General features: G+C 44.1%; 1 protein-coding gene across 3 annotated transcripts; it reads right to left on the bottom strand.

Moving 5' to 3' along the window:
* Positions 1 to 973: 973 nt before the first annotated feature.
* Positions 974 to 15,854, bottom strand: NFIL3 (nuclear factor, interleukin 3 regulated). Of its 3 annotated transcripts, none has more exons than XM_082402979.1 (2): positions 15,551 to 15,854; positions 974 to 2,842 (listed from the first exon to the last, which is right to left on the bottom strand). In XM_082402979.1, the coding sequence occupies exon 2, from the start codon at positions 2,661 to 2,663 to the stop codon at positions 1,275 to 1,277; it is 1,389 nt and encodes a 462-aa protein (XP_082259105.1). In that variant the 5' UTR covers positions 2,664 to 2,842; positions 15,551 to 15,854; the 3' UTR covers positions 974 to 1,274. The 3 variants fall into 3 exon arrangements, with proteins under 3 accessions (XP_082259105.1, XP_082259107.1, XP_082259106.1); XM_082402981.1 differs by lacking the exon at positions 15,551 to 15,854 and adding an exon at positions 14,469 to 14,661; XM_082402980.1 differs by lacking the exon at positions 15,551 to 15,854 and adding an exon at positions 12,821 to 13,645.
* Positions 15,855 to 17,691: the final 1,837 nt, after the last annotated feature.

Here is a 17,691-nt window from a genome sequence, read left to right on the forward strand (position 1 = left end):
ACTGCTGGACACAGGAGGGATGTGCTGTAGGTGGGCTACAAGGGGACACACAGGTCTGTATTCTACATGTTGGCCCTGGGACACAGCCTGCCTCTCTGAATCTGCCCCACCACAGTCCCTTCTCCTGCCCACCTCGTCCTGGGCTGGTGGACAGGAGATTCAGCTGTTTCTGCTGCAGCCTCCCCATCAGCCCCACTGCTGACCATTCAGGCTCCCCTCCCTCTGCTTGTGTCCAGTGACTCATGTGGGCCTCTGTGTTTTCCTGGCTGCAGCTTCCTCCCTATCGAGGCCTACCTGATAGCCATCTTTCTGGGAATTCCTACGAAATTATGGTGCTCCAAGGCTTCCATCTCTTACTTTTTTAGTACAGTTATAGATTTATTTGGCTTCAAACACATTTTCTATCATTTTGGGGAACCATGTGAGTGGGAGGGCGAGGTGGTAGCATTTCCTCAGTTGACATCGTGAAACAGAAGTGTCACAGTATAACTGGACTTTTTCTTTGGTTCCTAGTGAGTTTGGAATTGCTTATGTCATTCTTTATTTTTAAGGAGTAACATCTTAAACATCATCCAAGCTACATCTTAGATCCTTGAAATTATAAGACAAAATGACTAAGGAAGAGGGCATCCAAATATAACATACTCACCACAATAGCTATCATTAGCAATTAATAGGGGAGGTACCATGGCCATGGAGTAATTTAGTAAATTTCTAGTCTCAAATGCAAGAAAATGCATTCCCCACCCCCTCTTCGCTACTCTCCCTCTTTGGAAGGTTTTCGAACTTATCATAGTCTGGGCCAAACTAGAAAAAGAAATATTATGTGTTGAACTTATGGTTTGGTTTTCCCTTATAGATGGGAGAAAATTCCCCCAAATAAGTAAAATGCAGAATATCTTAATACAGTATCCACTTTTGTAACTTAAATTGCTCTTTCTTTCCCACAAAATTAAGTGCAATGGAGCAGAAGTTCTGTGTTTGTCACCAATCCTTTATTGAAACTGGTAACTTACACACTTTATAATAGAACAACAAAAATAATGTTCAATATATACAGCCTTTGCAATGGACTATTTGACTATACACAAGGCAGAGTGATAACACAGTCTAATCTTCATAATAATTTGTGCACAGAAAGACACCCAACAGTCAACATGTGAACATTACAGTGAAATGACATCACAAGTCCAGTGAAAATTCAGCCTAATACAAAATGTACTATCTATTGCAAATGACATCTCTAAATGCCCAGAGCTTGTTCAGTAGTAATTTTACCCAGAGTCCGAAGCAGAGATTTGGTGTGTGGCTATAAGTCTTTTAAGTGAGACCACCTCTGCAGACAAGTTGGCTATCCCCTGCTTCAAAAACAAATTCTCTGGGTCAGAGACTTTGTAACCATTGTCTTTCACTTCGACCACTCCAGTTTTGTAACTATTCTGAGTTTTGCCATTAAGTTCTTTTTGATGCCAGTGTTCGGATTTGAGAGACCAATCTTGAATGTTAGTCACTTGCACTGAAAAGGGAGTGAGAGAAGAATGTACCAGATTGGGGGCATTATGCTTCTCAAGTTCGAAATGTCTCTTAGACGTCATGTCAACAGGTGAAGAAAGTTTTTGCGTGCCATCAAATTCGTGATCGAAGGCTTCCACTTTTATCTGCATGGCTTTGGCTTTAATCCGAAGCTTGTGTGGCAAGGCAGAGGAGTTCACTTCTGGAACCTTAACCACTGTGGCGTGGACACGCTGAAGTTCGACGGGAGAGTGGATTGGGCCCTTGGGAACCTGCTGCTCGTCTTCTCCATCGGATGACTTTCCTACTGCACCTTCATCGGTTTCTGATGTCCTTGGAGAGTTACTGGAGGATCGGTTGACCTGCAGCAGAGGGGGAGAGTGTGAGTAGCCAGGAAAAGAACTCCCCATATAGTTCTGATACACGGCCGCTCGGTAGGTGCCCGGGTCATCTCTGGGCTCCCTGGCATAGCTCTCCAGTTCCATCGGCTCTTGCTTGATGACCTGGAACTTGCTTTCTGGGCTTCTGCAGCCACTCTGCCCAGGGCCCTCCTGCGAATGTTCTAGCGAAGACACTTCCGAAACATCAGACAGAGAGCTCTGTGGAGAGTGCTTGATGACAGAAATGCAACTGCTGGCCACCATCGAGGGCTCGTGCTCATCCACAAAGGCGCTCATGGTGGATTTGGAAGTCTGGTAGTCTTGAAAATACACAGCTGTAGAATTACTGAGCTTCTGAATCTCCTGGGCATAGGCTGTCGAGCTAATTAAACCAAACTTTAATTTTAGGGAAAGCAGTTCAGCTTTTAAAGTGGCGTTTTCTTCTCCCAGTGCAATGAGTTTGTTCTCCAAAACCAGGTCATTCAGTCGACGCTTCTCCCGAGACCTCTTGGCAGCTTCGTTATTTTTCCGCCTCTTTTCCCAATACATGGCATCCTTCTTCTCGTCGGGAATGAATTCCCGTTTCCTCCGACATGCTGAAGATTTGTTTTTCCCCACACTTCCTTCATTGAGAAGGAGCTCTTCCCCGGTCGTCAAGTCTTCGGAGACTTCGGATAAGGCAGAATTAAGCACCATCATCTTGTCCACGCTGCTACCAGCATCAAGAGATGCCTGCTCCTTCTTGATGCTCTGCATTTTTCTCAGCTGCATCAGAAACAACCTTAACCTATATATGCGGTGCAGGAGAAGAAGTTATTTCCTCAGTATTCTCAAATGCTTTAAAAACTGCGGTTTAAAATCCATCAATATTCTTCTTCTTTTTGTTCTACCGTCCAGGATAAAGCTCTTGGGCTCCTCTCACTGAACGGAGTAGGGGTCTTCTAGGTTACCTGCAATACATGAAGAAAAACAGTTATCCATTTGGTAAATATTTATTACCAATTATGTACAAGAAAGTACACGAAGCATTGAGGGTTGATATTTCTGCCCTTCAAAGAGTTTACAATCTTGCAAAGAAAATAAGTACCCAAATACCTATACGGCAAAGTTGTAAAGGACAAGTCCACAGTGAGACCTGTGGTCCAGGACAGTGAGAGAAAAAAACACATCTGCCCCAGGGAAAAACAGAGGAAGACTGTGTTTCAGGAGAAAAAATGGTGGGGTGGGGCATGTGGGGATAGGACATTACAGGAAGGAAATGACAGATCGCCTCTGGTTGGTAAGTTTTTAAATAGTACTTGCATCTTGTGGGGCTTCTGAATACTTTTAGATAGCACTTATATCACTGCCAAGCAAACAAGCTCACCTCATAAAAGGAACTTTTCCAAGTAAACCCCTTTAATGTCAGTAAACAAATTCTGTAATTACATGGAATCAAATATAAATGGAGCTAAATTTTTATTGCCACAAAAATAAAAATAAAAGCCACACAAACAACTGAGTTGTAGTTGTTTAATCTCTTATATGGCTGATGTCACGGTCATTCTGCCAAGTGACTCAGCACACCTGAAAAGGACTCTTTTCAATAAATCCATCTCTTTTGACGCATTTGTGCTATGAGATTAGAAATGTTCTTTTTTTTCTGGTTCCTTCAAATTGATTTATCATTCACTTAAGATTGAAGCATCCACAGTGCTTTTTTTGGTCCTGACAATTCTGTCATAATAGATTTCATTGATAAAGTAGCTTCAGACTAAAATAAACGCCTATTATTCAAAGGGATTTTTTTTTTTTAAAGTACATTGCCTTCTTGAAACTTAAAATTATTTTAAACCAAGAGAATGTAATTATGGAAAGAATTTCTTTCCATTTTACTAATTAGTTTCAAACAAAATATAAGAACTCAAAAATAGAACCATCAACTAGCTTCCTTTTCCACTGATGACATATTTATAATCTGAACTTGGCCTGACAGGAGATAATAAATCCATATTAAGTTCCAATAACAATCTTCTCGTGGTCATTTTGGATCTGTCTTCCTGGACAGGGCTTCTCTGCTTAATTTTCCAGTAGGTAATACTTTCATAAAGGAGATATGGTAAGACAACTGTTCATTCGGCACTATCTGTATATGGCACTCTTCCTGCCCTATTAAAAAAGATTTAATGTTTTTGTTTTATGTCTCTCTTTCTTTCTTGTGCATAGTTTTATAATGACTAATGACGTTTAATTTTATCAGCTGGAAAAGACTGCCAGCTTCCTGTGTCTTTTCCAGAAGAAATAGAAGGAATGATGTAATAATTTCAGGATCATCAAGAATAAGGTTTAATGCCATGTTTCTGTCCATCAAATTGAGCCAACAGAAACAGTGAGTTGCAACTTAGCAAAACTTGTGATTACAAATACCGAGCTTCCGTTTGTTTTTGAAAATATAGCTTTAATGGGAAATGAAGGCAATGAGTCTGCCACAGCAGGCCGTGATGGTGTAGAAAGCGGAGCTTCCTAGTTATCACTTAGTAAACAACACTGCTTCCTATATTTCAAGTTAGGTTTCTTGTTCTGATATGAAAACCCCTTTTCCCTCAATATACTGAATGGATTCTTCCCTCCTGTCAAGAATTTGTATTCCCTAATTCAGTTAAGTCTTCCCCCCTGAAATCAAATGAGTGTTGAAGCAGAGTAAAAATTCCAGTTCCAGGAAGATAATTACATTGAACTTTTCCAAGATGGTTTTTAAATCTCCACTGTATCCCCAGATACTACTGTTTTTTAAAACATTATGCAGTTCCTTGCACACTATTATTCTGAGTATTTTCTCCACTTGAGACTCTTTCTCTTCCATGCATTTTTTAATTTGTCCCTTCCTTGGAAAAAAAAAATTACATTCCTTTTACATTTCACCTCACCTATGAGTTTTTACAGTTATGCTTTTGAAATGCCCCACCATTCTGTGTTAGTTACTCTTCCTAAACTTTTCATTCTTTCATCATTTCATATCGTTTCATCATTTCAAACCTACATTGAGTGAGTTGGGACTCTTTTCAATCTCCTGGTCCAAAGAATCGCGCTGAGCCCAGTGTGAGTGAGGGCGGGCAGGCAGCCCTTGCCACACTGCATAGAGAAAATAACACTACTTCCATTTAACAAAAATATCCCACTTGTCCTAAAATCTCTTAACCCATTTCTTCTGGGTGTCTAAGTACTGTATGTCCAGTTCGTCATCTCTACGACTTTGTTGGTATATTCAAAACCTGCAGAAAAATCTCATTTCTTTTCAGTTAATCTTCTTCCTATTTGAATTTCACTATTTGTACTAGAATCTGGATTCTTCCTACATCTGCACATATTAACTGCCTCTATGATTCCACCAGCAAATCACCCCATAACGACATTAGGATATTTTCTGTAATATTATTTATCAAATAACCTTGCAGTGTTGAAAAGAGTTTATCAGCAGTGCGAGAAACTATAGAGAGAGGTGCTGATTTTGTACAATGTGTATCTTCCTACATGTTTGTTTTGTATGTCCAACTAGACTGCAAATTAGTTCAGGGTGCAAATTAATATATTTGTATCCTAGCAACAAACTGAACCTATTAGGTGCTCAACATCTGATTGACAGTCACTCATTTACCTTATGTAAGAGAGCTTTGCGCCAAAAACACTTTGTTGATACATTCTTTTAAATCTGATATTACATAAATTCTAAAAAAGATATTTAACTTAGTAACAGAGAGCTTCTCTTATTCATTACTTGAATTATTCAACACATATGGAGCACCTACTATATACCTGGCACTGAGCAAGAGTGGGGGCACATAAAGAGGGAAGGAAGAATCAAACTCCCAAGAGTCAAGGGACCCCTTAGTCTTTGGTGGGAGACAGGCTTGTGAATACAGTGCTCATCCAGGGGTGTGCTAGGAGCACCGCCAACATGGGGGGTTGGTGCACATATCACATTGTTTCTAGCCGCACTGCTTTTTTCTTTGTATGGTGATAATAAAAACAATTATAACAGGTGCCATTTACTCAACACTGACTATGCAACAGGCACTGTGAGCCTGGCCTGTCATTATTTCACTGCCCTCATAATAACCACTTTCAGATGAGAAAACTAAGGCTCAGAGAAGTTAAGCAACTTGCCCAGTGTCACACAGCTAGTTAAGCGGCACAGCTAAGATTCCAGGACAGCCCTGACCCCCATCCAATCCCTCTAACAGCACCCATTCCTGTACTCCCAGAGGGTTGTTCTGGTGTGTATCCCTGCAATGCATCTCATTTACATACAGTTCCTTTCTGTGTTACTCTCATTTCTGGGTAATATATCCCCATTTACTAAGTGAACTTTGGGGGCAGTAAAGCACTATTAGATGCTGCCAGAACTTCTTTAAGACAACAAAGGTACCATCTGGAACTTTTTTCCAGCTTCCACAGAGTTGTTGTACAGCTTGAAAGTATTTAATGAATTGAGAAAACATTCTAAATTTTCATATCTCTGCTAAAATTTTAATCTCCGGGCAAACCTACATGCTAAAATAATTAGAAGGAAAAAAATTATAGCTATTAGCATTGTCACCTGTGATTTTTTGGTACACAACCAAAATGTATCCATTTTCAACATGGTGGGAGAGGGCAGTTAAAACACAGAGAGACTGAGTGACTTTCCCAAGACCATGCGGCACTAGAGGGCAGAGATGTTGAGGGCAAAGAATCTATTTGTGCCCTTCAACAATAAATTTAAATTAAAGTGAATGGAAAGGTGGTTTACAATGCCTTCTAAAGACATCAGTTTTTATGCTCAACTAACTAATGACTTTATTTCAGATTCCAGTGTTCTCCCTTATGATTAATTTAACAGTCATTTCACCTCTGCCTCATGTTTTCAGATCACCACTAACGCTGTGTTACATCAGTCACCACTAGTTTCCTTTCTGGTGAGTAACTGACACTAAATGACAATTCTATGATGCTGGTGTGTTCAGCACGATCAGCTTCATTACACGCATTAGATAATATGGGTGCTTCTCAAAAACACAAATAAAAGGAGAAATTTAAGAGGAGGAGTCATCACATTCTAATGACATATTTTCCCACACCTAACTCGGATGTACCATTCCTAATTAATGCTTTTTCGTAGTACATCACACTATTTCTACAGGCAGGAGTTATGTTTCATAAACCCAGATTTTAAAGTCTATTTAAGTCAGATGACCTAAATATTGTTTTTAATTAAGCTAAATTTGGTTTAGAAAATTCTCTAAAAGAATAAAGCTTTACAACACAAATTCTAGCCCAAATTTCTTTTTGAGGAGGGACCTTATGACTTATGTTTACAATGACAGACCTGTATCTTCCCTGGCTGCCAACACATCTCTCAGAGAAATCTTGGTGGACAATTCAAACTTGTTACAAAACAAGAAGAGGAGAAACATTTTGTTTCAAGCATCTAAAATCTTACTAATAGCTTAGACGCTAAAATCTATGAGAAAAATTCGTTATTATCTCTTTAAAGAGATTGCAAATTGCTTCTATTTTATACTTTGATTTTAACATTCTGTCAATACAAGATGAAATACTATTTGATGTGCCCAATGATTTGGAAATATTTTCATAGAACTACCTCATTTTCCCTCTACTCTCTGAAGGTACTGTTTACACCCTCAGAGGTATAGTATAGATACCATTAAAGAAAAAAATTCTTTTATGTTAAACTACAAACCATCTCTCTACTAAGAGGCAGTTGCTCATTTTTGGGATAAGTGCCATTTTAGTGAAAAAATAAAGTTAATGAATCAATTCACAGCTCTTTAAACTAGTAATACTAGCAAATGCTAACCTACATTTTCTTCCTGTGGGTAAAATCCATGACATGATTGTTTCAATAAAATGCTTTACTTCTTTTCATGTATGAAAATAAAATCTAGGGGGGAGTGGGGGATGAAAAAACTAAGGAAACATTGAAGTTGCATGAGGATTTTCTAATCAGGCTGAAAAATAAAATGCTTTTTAAATTAAGAAAACTATGTTAAACCTCTTTAAGTGCCAGTGAAGTGCCTCCCATTAATAATATAATTCTGTATCTAGTAACACAGACTCTGAAGTCAGAGAGAAATGTATAGTTGATCAAGCTATGAACACATACATAAACAGACTTTCACACTTTGCCAAAATCTATCCTATCATAGCAACAAACTGGCCTACTTTTTCTATTTGGGTACTTCTGCAAATGAATGTGTCAAAACCAGAGCAAGTTTATGATAAATGAAAATATTTCAAGTTTCTTGCCCTTTCATCCTCAACAAAGGACTACTTGAAAATTAGATTTAAACTTAATAAATATGATGACAACACTGCATTTTATTATAGCATTGATATAATTTAAGGGATTGAAATATGAAATAGTATGACCTGACTTTTTAAATTATTATTATTTTATTTATGTATTTATGTATTTATTTATTCTTATTTTTGGCTGTGTTGGGTCTTCGTTTCTGTGCGAGGGCTTTCTCTAGTTGCGGCAAGCGGGGGCCACTCTTCATCGCGGTGCGCGGGCCTCTCACTGTCGTGGCCTCTCTTGTTGCGGAGCACAGGCTCCAGACGCGCAGGCTCAGTAGTTGTGGCTCACGGGCCTAGTTGCTCCGCGGTATGTAGGATCCTCCCAGACCAGGGCTCGAGCCCGTGTCCCCTGCACTGGCAGGCAGATTCTCAACCACTGCGCCACCAGGGAAGCCCCGACCTGACGTTCATTTATAAAAAGAGGCTACTGTTTGTAATCTAACTCTCAATGAAAATATTCTGAAGACTGCTCAGGGCAAATGCATAGATGCTAACACATCCAAACAACTTCAAGGCTTGAGGGAGGGGAACTGGGAGGATGGGGGTGATGAAATACTAATGCCTTATGAAAAATTCTGCATTCACTTCAAAATGGGGACCATTTGTTTTCTTGAAAGTTTCAAAAAGATAATTTATCAGTCTAGCAACTAATTTGAAATCTTAAGGGACATGGGTAATTATGAAGTTACCCAGTTATAGGAAATTCTGCAACAGGTAAGTAATACCAGACTACATGCAACATGGGATAATGATGGGAAAAATGGGGTGCATGCAGAGTTGGTTGAGGAAATGGTATGGTAGGGCAAGGTTTTGAATGTCCCTAATTATACTGAAGAATCATTCCAATTTTCCTCAGCTTGACTTTTTAATTTCTTGTTCACTTTCCTTCCCAGTGAGCAGACGATTACAAATGTCATTTATTATGTGCCTCATGAATAGAATAAATTATTTTAAATGTTTATTTTTAGTGTTTATTTGAAGGCTACTTAACTCCAGCTTTAGATCCCTAGAAAGTTAATTAATAAAAGACACCATGTTCTGGTAACTAAAAGGCTTATAAACATCATTCTGCTTCCAATGAAAATGAGTCCTCAAAGCACAGATTATTATGAAAGGCATCTAGTAAATCCCTACTAAACTTTCTTACCATAAAAACAAGCTAGCATACTCTAATTAAAACCATATGAGAAACAGTAATTTTTTAACTACAACAAAGGTATTTGTAATGAAATTTGAGAGATAATTGGGGGGGGGGTGGCAATACAAGCTCATTTTGAAACTGGAAAACTCTTATGTAATGTCTGTGATCAAAGGTCAATGTCTTTCGACATTCTTATACAAGTCCAATCTGGATAAAAATCAACTCAAATATAATTTAGAAAAATAACAGGATATCAAACAATGTGTTAACCCTGTGAAATACAGGCATACCTTACAAAAACAAGAAATGAATATTAAAGGAAACTTCAATTACATTGTTTCTGTCATATTTTGAACTGAATCCCAAGTGTGCTCTCATTCCTTAATACAAATTAAAAATAAACAACTTTGAACAGCATCAATGCCATCTGGATTACAATGGAAATAATGAAGTATGTGTGATTTTACTAGGGTAAAAATAAAGCCTCGGCAATATGACTGCACCTTTTCCATTCCATGCTGCAATCACATTCACGTCTCAGAACGGACTCTATGGACCAAAGCAAGGTCAACTAGAAATATCCACTCAGCTGGTGAGTCAGGCACATTGCTCAACATGGGAAAGGGCCTGAACAAAGGGTTTTAATTTTCAGCTTGTTGCATCATAGTGATGTTATAATTGCACTTCGCAAAGATAAGTCTTTAACACAGAAAAGGAAATTGTTTCAAAAACTCCAGTGAGCTTGCACTCACAGAGACAGAGACAGAGGGTCACCCCACCCCCCCCAATCCCCTTTTCAGGCTCCTGGCCTGGGCTGCTAATCAATTTCTCTTGGCCTCCACTTCCTCATGTCTAAAATGGGGACAATAATAGAACAGTCAACACAGTGCCTGGCACGGGCAGGGTACATGTTTAGCAAATATTAGCTCTTCATCTCATTTCTGAAGAATGAGCAGCATCAAGGAAACAATGATGATGATTAGTTCTAGGCCTAATTTTTGCCTCTCATAATTCTTAGTGAAGCACTGCCCTATGTTGCAAGTGTAAGGGTAAACCAAACGAAATTTACTTCTGTGTTAGTCAAAAGGGCCAACCATCAGCAGTTGGGGCATGTCCTACCGTTTTAACCATACAGGCTGCACACACTCCCTCCCAACATAGCTCATCTGTGAGGTCTAACCAGCCTCTGATCTCAGACTAGATTTTTAGATGCAGAGATTATCCAGGACCAGGAAAACCATCACAGAGAGGTAAAGGGAACTGAAAAAAGGCAGCTGTCTGGCACTTTTTACACCATTCCTGCTACCATCAACTCACCTCTCCCTGTTCCTTTAAACAGTTCCCCCAAACATTAACCCAATGAATGACTTGGGTAGTCTGAGGTTCTGCAATCCTGTCAGGAATTCCCTTCAAACTAAAATTACCATCAAACGTAATGGCAAATAGTTTTGAGAAAAAAATTAATCATTATTAGAACAAAAAAGTACAGTATTTCAAGAAGAATCTTTTTTTTTAAACATTTTTTTGATGTGGACCATTTTTAAAGTCTTTATTGAATTTGTTACAATATTGCTTCTGTTTTGTGTTTTGGTTTTTTGGCCCCGAGGCATGTGGGATCTTAGCTCCCTGGCCAGGGATGGAACCTGCACCCCCTGCATTGGAAGGTGAAGTCTTAACCACTGGACTATCACGGAAGTCCCAAGAAGAATCATTAACTATAGGCTTAGTTCAAACTTTATTCCTTATTGCACAGAGACTTACGCAGTGAAAAATGAAGGTGAATACCTTTACTAAAATATGTATATGTATATATATATGTGTGTGTGTGTGTATATATATATATATATATAGTTCCTGGTCACTTATACAGGAAGCATTTACTGAGCTCCCCACAACTGCCCAGCTAAACAGGTTTTATTCCCTCAGTTTACCCTGGAGGCCTATGGAAATCAGGGCAGTGCCCAAGATCACAGGCTGGGGCCTGGGACCCAGCTCTTCTGAGCCCACAGCCTGTGTTCTTATTTAGCACTTCACTGTTTCCTAACTACTGACTGGCCTGAAACTTAAGAGAGAAACCATTAGGGATCGGGTGTAGGATTTGATCCCACAGAAGCCAACTTTTCAACAAGCTCTGCGCTGATGCGCTTTCAGAGAACATCTGTGACGCTGCCCTGAATTCACTGCGATTTATTGCATGAGCACAGCCTCAGAAGACTTATTGCCAGGATGAAAGTACTATAGTCTTATATAGCAGGACAGCGGCATCCACACAAGTGTTTTGATTTTTTTAAATTTTGAACTCGGGGGATTTGAGTTCTCTCTACTCTAGCCTTTGACCACATAAAGGTTCCAAAAAAAAAAAAAAAATACATCTACTCGACTGGCTACAGTCAAGATGGGGTTCTCCTCGTCACCACCACCAATACTGGACCGCCCCCCCCCCCAATTTTTGTGGTCTGTTGACATCTGGAGGTTTTCTTAGGTCTTTTTCACTTCACGAGAATCAGAAGCCCTCGGCTCCGACATACAATGAAGCCTCCCCGAACAAAGGTTCCTGCGGTGCTCAGAAGCTCAGCGCGCAAAAAGCAATAAGGCAGGCCCCTGGAGCTGCGGAGCGGCCTCGCCCTGGGTCCCTCCTGTCCCTCCCGCTCTCCTGGCTCCCCTCCCGCTGCTCCGGCTGCCCTCCCGTCCTCCCCCTCCCTCCTCCTGCCCAAGCGAACCCAGAGCGCATCGCACTCTCGGGTCCCGGGCGGTCCCTCCGCGCCCCCCCCCACCCCGCGCCTCCCCAGGACCCGCCCCCGCCGGGTGGGCGGCGCAGCGGGGCCTTGGCGCCGCCAGGACCCCCGCGCCAGAACAAAGGAATGTGAGGAGGGGGCGAGGAGGAGCAGCACAGGCCGCCTTGCAGCCCCCGTCCAAGCGCCGCCCAAGGGCGCTCCCTGCTGCTAACCGAGGTCCGCGCCCGCCACCCCCACATCGCCCCCAGACCCCAGGGGCCCGCAGGAGGCAGGGGCGGGCCGGGTGGCAAGGGAGCACCCCTGAGGTCGCGATCGGAAGGTGGCGCTACGCGGCCCCCTGCAGGCCCGGGGCTCCCGGCCTGCGCTCCAAAGTAGGTCGGGGTCTGACATTCAGGGCCTGGAGCAATATTAGCTTCTTGGAAAGCGACTTCAATTACTTGGGGTGATTAATTTGTTCCAGAGGTGAATCTCTGTACTACGTCCCCTCTTCTGCCCCCCTCCCACCGAAAAACCGTCCACAACCCTGATTTTTAGCTATTTTAATATTACATTAGGGGAAAACAAATCTGACATACACACACCATCATATACATATACTCACATACACACTACGTAAGAGTCCAGGGAGAAATTTAAAATCTGGGTACATTATATATTCATATAATCCTCACACGAATAAAACTAGGATATCCACCAAAAAAATACAATCTACTAACCTATATCTGTTTCCCATAAATCATATCTGGTCTGGAGAAAATAAAAATACGATGTGAAACAAATACTGTGACCCCATTCACTGCTGTTATTTACAAAAGCCAAGACCAGAAGATGACACTCGGCCATCCCCTGCTGTTCTCAGGGAACAGCACTTTCCTAAAGTGTCCTTTAAAAAGATAAATGGGAGTCGGCATCCAGCAAGTCACCGGGCTCTGCGAAATGCCTTCCTAAAAATACAATCTTATCAAAGGTCTCCGAAGGCGTGGAGTTAAAACTACAGCAAATGGCCTTGAACTTGTATTTGCACACAGCCCTGGAGAAAACGCCAGAAATAGCGCTGTGAGGCCACAATTGTTAAAATGTGATAGGGCTAAATTTAGAAGAACGCACATTTCATTTAGGGCAAAAGACACACATTCGGCTGCATGAGCAAACTCAATTCTTACCCAGTTGTCTACTTTCCTGTTTAAAATATCCTTTAAAAAAAAAAAAAACTGTTACAGTGACATTTTAAAGGCTGAGATCGTCCTACTTTCTTTGTAGCAAGATTATAAAATCACGTAATTAGCTCCCTCTTCCTGTGCTCACTGCCAGCAAATTCGTCCGTTACATAATACAACATTTCCAGGAAACTATTATGTGATCTGTCTTGTGTCTGAAAAAGCAATGACAATAAGGTGAGAAAAAGGGCTGATCGAATGGGATGCATTAAAATTAGGAAGGTGGGGAGGTGAACGTCACAATGGTTCGTCCCAGGTTTAAAGATAATAGCTCAGAACACCTAAGGGACGAGCTCGGGTAGTATCCAAGATCAGAATACAAACCGAGGAATTCTTCCTTTTATGTTTTGTAGGAGTGTTTAAAAATACATCTTTTTTATTTGGGACGTAGTATACAGGTAAGTAACGATCCAATATCCAACGCGGCGCTAAAATTACCAAATCATTGCACACGTACACGCACATTCCCACATCAGCCCGTAATCCTTGCCAATATTTCACTGTGGGCAGATTATGCAATGTATGCAAGTACAAATCCCACAACCTCCCCGAGCGCTGGTAAAACACGCTGACGACAAACAGGGTGGAAAACGTCTGTGCAGTCTCAGTCCCGGACACAAACAAACGCAGCGCAGGCATCCTCCGAATGCCGTCACCATTCACGCTACCGACGCTCTTTCTCAACGAGAAAATCAAGACTCTTCCCCATTACTCAGCTCCCCTCCTCTCCGCGCCGCCAGCCCCGCAGAAGGGACGAGAAAGGAAAGAGCGCTGCCCTTCCCCACGAGAAGGCTCAGCCTCGGCTCAGCCTCCCCGGCGCTCTTCTCTATCAAAACATCAATTTTCCTGAAATCAGGAGACATTATGCAACAGCAGCGGGGGGAGCGCAAGCCAGCCCGGACTACGTGCCGGAGCGAGGGCGCTGCAATCAAAGCAGCCACCTTAAGGTGGCGAGTCCCCTCCTGACAAGGCAGCAAAAGTTTATGTAATGAATGCCCCGCGCACACTCGCAGCCGCCAGCCAGCCCCGCGCACAGCCGAACCCCGCGCACAGCCTGGCCCGCGCCCCGCGCCAGCCGGCCGCGCGCCCCGGGAGCGGGCGGGGAGCGGGGCGCCGGGCCCGGGCCGGCGGTGGGCGGAGCGCTTACCGTGTTCCTGCTCTCAGGGCGGCGAGCTGGGGTGGCGGGGAGAAAGAACGGGGGCCGTGAGCGAAGCCGGCGGCGTTCGGGGATCAGGGTCCGGCCGGGCCTCCGGGGCGGCAGGCGGAGGCGAGGGCGCGGCGCGGGAGGCGGGCGGCGCGCCGGGTCCGCGGGCGCCGTGGCCGCGCCGGGAGATGTGTGTTAGTAGGTCAGTTCCGAGCGCGGCGCTACGTCGCCGACCGCCAGCCCGCCGTGACGGGCGGCCCCGGCCCCAATCGCCGAGCCCGCACCCGCCCCCAGCCCGCCGCCAATGGCCGCGGCCAGCGGAGGCAGGCTCTCCAAGGCCCCGCCCCCGTCCCGCCCCCACCCACTCCCCCTCCCGGCAGCGCCACCGGCAGCCCGCGTCCCTTCCCGGCCGCTGCCACCGCCGCCGCCCGAGCGCCAGGACGCCCAGCGCCCGGCGCCCTGCGCCCCGCTCCAGGGTTGCGCAACGGCCGGAGCGGCCGTCTCGACCGGAGCGAGCATGGGGAGGGGCCCGAGACCCCCGCCTCACTGTCCCGCTCCCCTCACCGCCTCCTTCGCCCTCTCGGTCACCGAGGTGCCTCTCTGAGCCCAGCGACCCTCGCTCACTCGCAGAGGCGCGCGTTTCGTCTCCCCGAGCGCGCAGCCGGCCAAGCTACCTGTTGCCGACCGAGTGTCGGGCCGAGGGCCGCAGGCTGCCGCGGCCCGGGCGTGGCAGGGACCTCCGCCTTCCCCCTCCTCTCACACTCCGGGAGGACCCCTCCTCCTTGGGGTGGGCGAGAGGGGAGGCGGGGGCGCTGGCGAACGGCCAGAAGCCGGGGCGAGCAGCAGAGGGGAGAGGGCCGGGCGGCCGTTCCGAGCCCCGCGGTGCTGCGTAGGCAGAGATTACAAAGCCCGGCGCGTCTCCCCTGAGAGCGCGACTGCCCGGAGAGAGGGGGCGGATGGAGGGGAGAAAGCGCAACGCACGAACACCGCCCCCTCCACTATTAGGACGAAGATGATGGCTGCAAAGTTGTTGCGTAAGACGACTGGCAAACCAAGCTGGCTGAGGTCCATCGGCACCCACCCACCTCGTTCCTCGGCCACGCCGAGAGTGGCTGCCCGGGGTGCGGGTCCGCGGGGTTCGCCCAGCTGGTACGCCCGCTGGCGTTTGCTGCTGGGGTTTGAGACGGCCGCTCAGGATCTCTTTTCTTAATCTCGAAGCTAGGAGCAAGTCTGTCATTTCTCCCTCTAACTGGATGTGGTTGTCTTCTCCCCCAAATTCCCGGGCTACGTAAGAGACCTAAAGAAATGGGAGAAAGGGCACCTCGCGGCGACTTAAATCATAGAGCTAAAGACTGTAAAGGCACGTGGCACACACATGGCGCATTTACAGCTAAAGCGGCAGTGCCTGCCTTTGCTAAAGGAGCCATATTCCTGACAGTGACGCACAGACTTGCCCAAACAGAGAATGTGGCAGGTGCAGAAGGACCTCCTGCTCTGCTTGGACTAGGCGGGAGCTGGGCTGAATGCCTTCCATGACTTTCCACTTCTTTTTCCTATGATAAAAATACACTTTTTTAAAAAAGAAAAATTTGAACTAAACACCAAAGTAGAGTGAACACCCCCCTCCCCCAGTTACCATCACCGAAGTACATCATCAATAGAAAATATGCTTGCTAATTTGTCTCTTTTCTATCTTCCCCATTCTCATATTACAGAATTATAAGTACCCAAAGACTGATGCTTAAACATGCTTATCACGTATCAGGTTTCTGGAAGGCTTCACATTTCAAACTGTTCTCCAAGGACAATGTTGTGGTTCAGAACACACCCATGTTCACAATTCATCTGATAAAGTGTAGATTTATCACCAGAGCTCTGAAAACGTAGACATGCAATATGAGTTTTAGCGTCTTTCCCAAATCCACCTTTCCAGATGCTTACCAATTCAAGAAGCACATCTCTGTATGGCTTTTGAGTCAGTCACCTCTATTAGACATTTATTCCAAAGAGTTGACTCCCTTGATGAAAATGAATCCTGATTTTGGTTTATATTTTCCACTTTTCTCACTTTCACTAATACATTTCCTTTTTTCCAAATCCTCACAATGCCCATTATAGCTTTGAAAATCTCTCTTAGATGAAATTAAAACCATATGCATGTCAGTTACCTTTTCAGGGTTAGAAATGCAGCTAGTTCCTAGAAATCCAGAGCCACCCAGAGCATAACCCCCCGAAAGATATTCTCCACATTGTTCTGCTTTTTAAATAATTTCATAGAATTCCAGAGCTGTTGTAGAATGAGTAGTAAATGGCTTTATAGAAAACAACTTAGAAATTCAAGAAAGGTAGGTAACATGCTTGGAGTCACCCCAGTTGGTGATAGTGGAGGAATTCTCTGAACCTGGAAACTGGTTCTTTATGCTGAATTTTGAAACCTGATGCTCCTCTAATTACTTGAGGGTATTCTAGATTGTGCCTCTATCATATTTGTGCATCATTTTAAACTGCCATCTAACTTGGAAATCAGGTGAGGTGTAAAAGACATCTGTGATACCAACTTAGAAAATAACTCTTTAGCTCCTCCTGGTGATTAGGAAACCACCAAACAAAACGACGATGCATCTGTCTGCATGACTCAAGAGGTGATGTGTCCAATGTTATATCCTAGAACATTCACAGACTAGGCAAGCACTTGCAGATTAATATGAGTAAATGGAGCATAAAGCCTGAAACATAGGAAACAAATTATTCAGGTTGGGGAGGCTTCCAGTAAGACATCAGCATGGGCCTGAGTGTAGAGCAGGGTTGCTACACGTCCCTGGGAGGAGGAGGAAGAGGGGTCTGGTTGAAGTTATGAAGTCAAAACTTCCTTACCCTCAGCTCCTCTCAGTGCTGTGGGGGAGGGATGAGGGAAGAGAAGGTCAGGACCGTGATGGGAACTTCTGGCAGAAGACAATCAACCACATTCAGCCTTACCTGACTACACTACCAACACGCTTTCTGATTAAGTAAATATAACACCAATAACTTGAGAGAGGAATGACTAAGAATGTGGCCTCTCCTTCTTGAGATGGGAAGCACCTTACGACTGCAGATGTTTCAAGGGAGAAAATACCTAAGAGGACATATTTATCCAGAAGTTTTTACCCTGGGCCTCTTCAGGCAGGGGTAGCTGCAAACTGGGATATCTAATGAGAATTCAGGCTCGCTAAATGTGAACTGTGGC

The sequence above is a fragment of the Balaenoptera borealis genome (assembly GCF_965194805.1).
Source record: "Balaenoptera borealis genome assembly, chromosome: 8".
Lineage (NCBI taxonomy): Eukaryota > Metazoa > Chordata > Mammalia > Artiodactyla > Balaenopteridae > Balaenoptera > Balaenoptera borealis.

What these genes read in the sequence shown, in the direction of transcription:
- NFIL3 (XM_082402979.1), bottom strand. Translation starts at nt 2,663, where the DNA reads ATGCAGCTGAGAAAAATGCAGAGCATCAAGAAGGAGCAGGCATCTCTT.